At 33.3% G+C, this 3,258-nt stretch overlaps 1 protein-coding gene across 1 annotated transcript; it reads left to right on the top strand.

The window, feature by feature from the left end:
- The first annotated feature begins 1,004 nt into the window (after nucleotides 1-1,004).
- On the top strand, nucleotides 1,005-2,974 carry LOC127862428 (uncharacterized). Its single transcript, XM_052401552.1, has 3 exons — nucleotides 1,005-1,147; nucleotides 2,411-2,506; nucleotides 2,758-2,974. The coding sequence occupies exons 1-3, from the start codon at nucleotides 1,073-1,075 to the stop codon at nucleotides 2,956-2,958; spliced, it is 372 nt and encodes a 123-aa protein (XP_052257512.1). The 5' UTR covers nucleotides 1,005-1,072; the 3' UTR covers nucleotides 2,959-2,974.
- The last annotated feature ends 284 nt before the right edge of the window (nucleotides 2,975-3,258 follow it).

A 3,258-nucleotide genomic window follows, 5' to 3' on the forward strand; every position in this document is an offset into this window, starting at 1 on the left:
TGCGCTGTTTAAAAATCATACACTCGGTATTTATATCATTTAGTGAAAGTCAGTTGGAAAAATGGAGTTTCGAGCGAACAGACGCATTAAACTAAGGTAAGTTTTTTAATTATGTTTATAATTTTTATTACTAGTAAAAAGCCGTTTTATGTAAACGTTAAAGTAATACTGAAAGACGAATTCTAAGATCGATTTATATAATATCATTGATTACAAGCTTGTTTTACGGTACATATTTCAAGAATATATTTTATAAAGTATACATTAAACAGAGTAGAGCTCTAGGCAGTTTTAGCTCGACTATATATATATAGTGGAGCTATCCTACTCCCCCCGGCGTCGGCTTTAGCATGAGCGTGAGCGGGCGTTGGAATGTTAAGTGTGGCGTACCACCCTCAAGATTGTCTATTCCCTTGACATATTGCTTTTATATTTTGCATACTTCTTTACCAACATGACCCCAATCTATAAACAAGAGCAGGACAACGTGTAACAATCTTTGTAAGAATCAATGGTCACTGTTTCCACTTAAAATATGCATAGTATTGATAAATCTTTGTGAAAGTTTACGTACCACGTCAAATAGTTTCTATGTCCCTGACATATTGCTTTTATATTTTGCATACTTCTTACCAACATGACCCCAATCTATAAACAAGAGCAGACAACTGTACAAGCATTTTGTAAGAATGATGGCCCCGTTTTTCCACTTAAAATATGCATATTATTGATAAATCTTTGTTAAAGGTTTACGTACCACCTCAAATATGTTCTATGTCCCTTGACATATTGCTTTTATATTTGCATACTTCTTTACCAACATGACCCCAATCTATAAACAAGAGCAGACTACTGTAAACAGCATTTTGTAAGAATTAGGCTCCTTAGTGATTTTGTTATACTACACATGCCTAAATACATATTATGTATATCATGAAATTAATGTAATTTGTGTACAAGGAATTAATGTCAACTGTGTTGTACTAAATGTTTTTATGAATAACGAACTTTTTAACTCTGACTAGATTATGTGTTATACCATTTTTTATTGTTGTTGTGAATAGGCAACACAATGACTACTAGATCTACGGACAGCCAGGAACCAGGACAAACAACATCCGTACACACGGAAGAAGTCGATGAGACGGTTTGTAATATTTCACTATGTCGAAGCTACTAAGGCGTATTTTCTGGTTTGGTTTAGTCTTCAGTGAAATAGGCGTAATTTTGCCTTAAATTATATTGTGCCAATATTTATTCCGGGTGATGCTAATGGTATTTGGGCTTAACATAACACGTACGTCGATGATCATTATATTAACATGTTATGCGAATTTTAAAAGAATAAAATATTGTTTACCAGTTGTAGTGACTTTGAACTACTTGTCTTTCAAAATCTTCATATACACAAAGAATTTAGAATTTACACCTGTCAATGAAAACTGGTGCGCATGTGTATTAACCACTGTAGTTATAAACATCGACTTCATCATAATCACAAAAACGTTATCACGCTTATCCAAGAAGTGTAATATCATTAATTTTTATTTTCAGTGTAAGACTTATACGCTGCCAATTACTGTGTATGAAACTCTGAGACATTAAGAAATTTAACTTGCGTGTTACATATGGTCATTGGTTGATATTTTATCTTAACGACAAAAAAAACAATAGCGTCTACTCGATATTTTGCTATACGATACATTCTGACATGGGTAAGAAGGATAGTTCATTTTACACCAACCACCGCACAATACATACAGGATTTACCGTGAACCACAGTCCGTTCACCAGTTCTTTTTTCTTCCAACACATTGTCCAGAGAAGTACAATACCTTTCATTTAACCGTGCATACAATTTATTCTTATTAGTATCTGTAAAAAAATATTCTTGTATACTTTTTTGAACTTTGATAACATGTTTGGAACAAACTGGTATATGTTAAGACTTGCATTCAGCCAATCTTTAAACAAGCTTGATACGTTCAAGATAAATAATCAAAATATGTTAAATTTGAAACCGTTTTGTTGAAATGATCATTTAAATGCAACCTTTAAAAATGTTTTATGGGTGTTTTTCAGTTTGTTATATGTCGACAAAACAAGTATCAATCTGTTTCAAATCTTCCCCAATGACAGTGAACGGCAAAAAAATAAAACATGTGATGTAAGATAAGCAAAAGTAAACTATTTTGGACGAAGGTGAATTAAACTTGTATTATACCATCGGTTGCAAACATTTACACAAAAGTCTCATGTCACTTAGATTTTCTACATCATAATAAAAAGCCACATGAGTGATGATATCAATTGAAAATGCTGCTACTAAAGAATTGCAATTTCAACTGATACTAAGTAACGTGGATGTATGAATCTTACTCTATTATTGTCTTATTGAATTGTGTTGCAGAGTACCGAAACTAAAGAACATAGCGACACTGCACACGAGTACAATTCACAAGATGCAGCAGAAAATATGTTGAACAGTGAATCATCGGATATCGATGTACGTAAACTTATAACGATTTTGTGATTGCAATACAGTACACACATTTAAACATTTTATCTAAGATTATATAAAGTTCCGAATTTTTTCAAGCTCTAGTATCGAACTGTAATTAAGACATGCATTCTGGTAAGTGTTATGTTACACTTACACATTTTTATGGATGTAGTTCACCAACAACAAATTATGATGTTGTGATATTTTCATATTTTATATGATCTCACACACAGGAAAACAACTTTATTTTACAGGATAGTGACAATGACAAAGACTATATTCCGGAAGAAGGCGATGCATCGTCAGATGAGTCGATAGTTGTCGAACTCATACCAAACATTCAAAGATTTCAAAAGAAGACAGCGTCAACACTACCTCCTGTTGAATCCTTGCAATCTCGTGAACGTGACGAATCATCCGCAGAGGCACACAAAACCAACATCACCATCGCTTAAACAAATAACAGTGAATACAGACATTACGATAAGAGATTTATTGCATGTTTTGCGAAAAGGCTCAAACAAAACTAAAAAAACATTTGCTTTCGCAGCATAAAGATGGGCAAGATGTGAAAGATCTATTAAATACGGAAAATTCAGCAGAAAATAAAAAAATGTATGATAAAATAAGGAACGTTGGGAACCATCTCCATAATGTTTAAGTATTGTGAGATGGCCAAGGACAGCTGTTTGTGTCATACAGACAACGTCACAATCAACGCGTAGCTGCAGACGAGTATGGACCTTGTCCTTACT

The sequence above is a fragment of the Dreissena polymorpha genome, chromosome 1, assembly GCF_020536995.1.
Source record: "Dreissena polymorpha isolate Duluth1 chromosome 1, UMN_Dpol_1.0, whole genome shotgun sequence".
Taxonomy (NCBI): domain Eukaryota; kingdom Metazoa; phylum Mollusca; class Bivalvia; order Myida; family Dreissenidae; genus Dreissena; species Dreissena polymorpha.

Coding starts and splice junctions, on each gene's coding strand:
- LOC127862428 (XM_052401552.1), top strand. CDS start 1,073: ATGACTACTAGATCTACGGACAGCCAGGAACCAGGACAAACAACATCC. Junction 1,148..2,410: donor CGGAAGAAGTCGATGAGACG/GTTTGTAATATT, acceptor ATTGTGTTGCAG/AGTACCGAAACTAAAGAACA. Junction 2,507..2,757: donor GTGAATCATCGGATATCGAT/GTACGTAAACTT, acceptor TTTATTTTACAG/GATAGTGACAATGACAAAGA.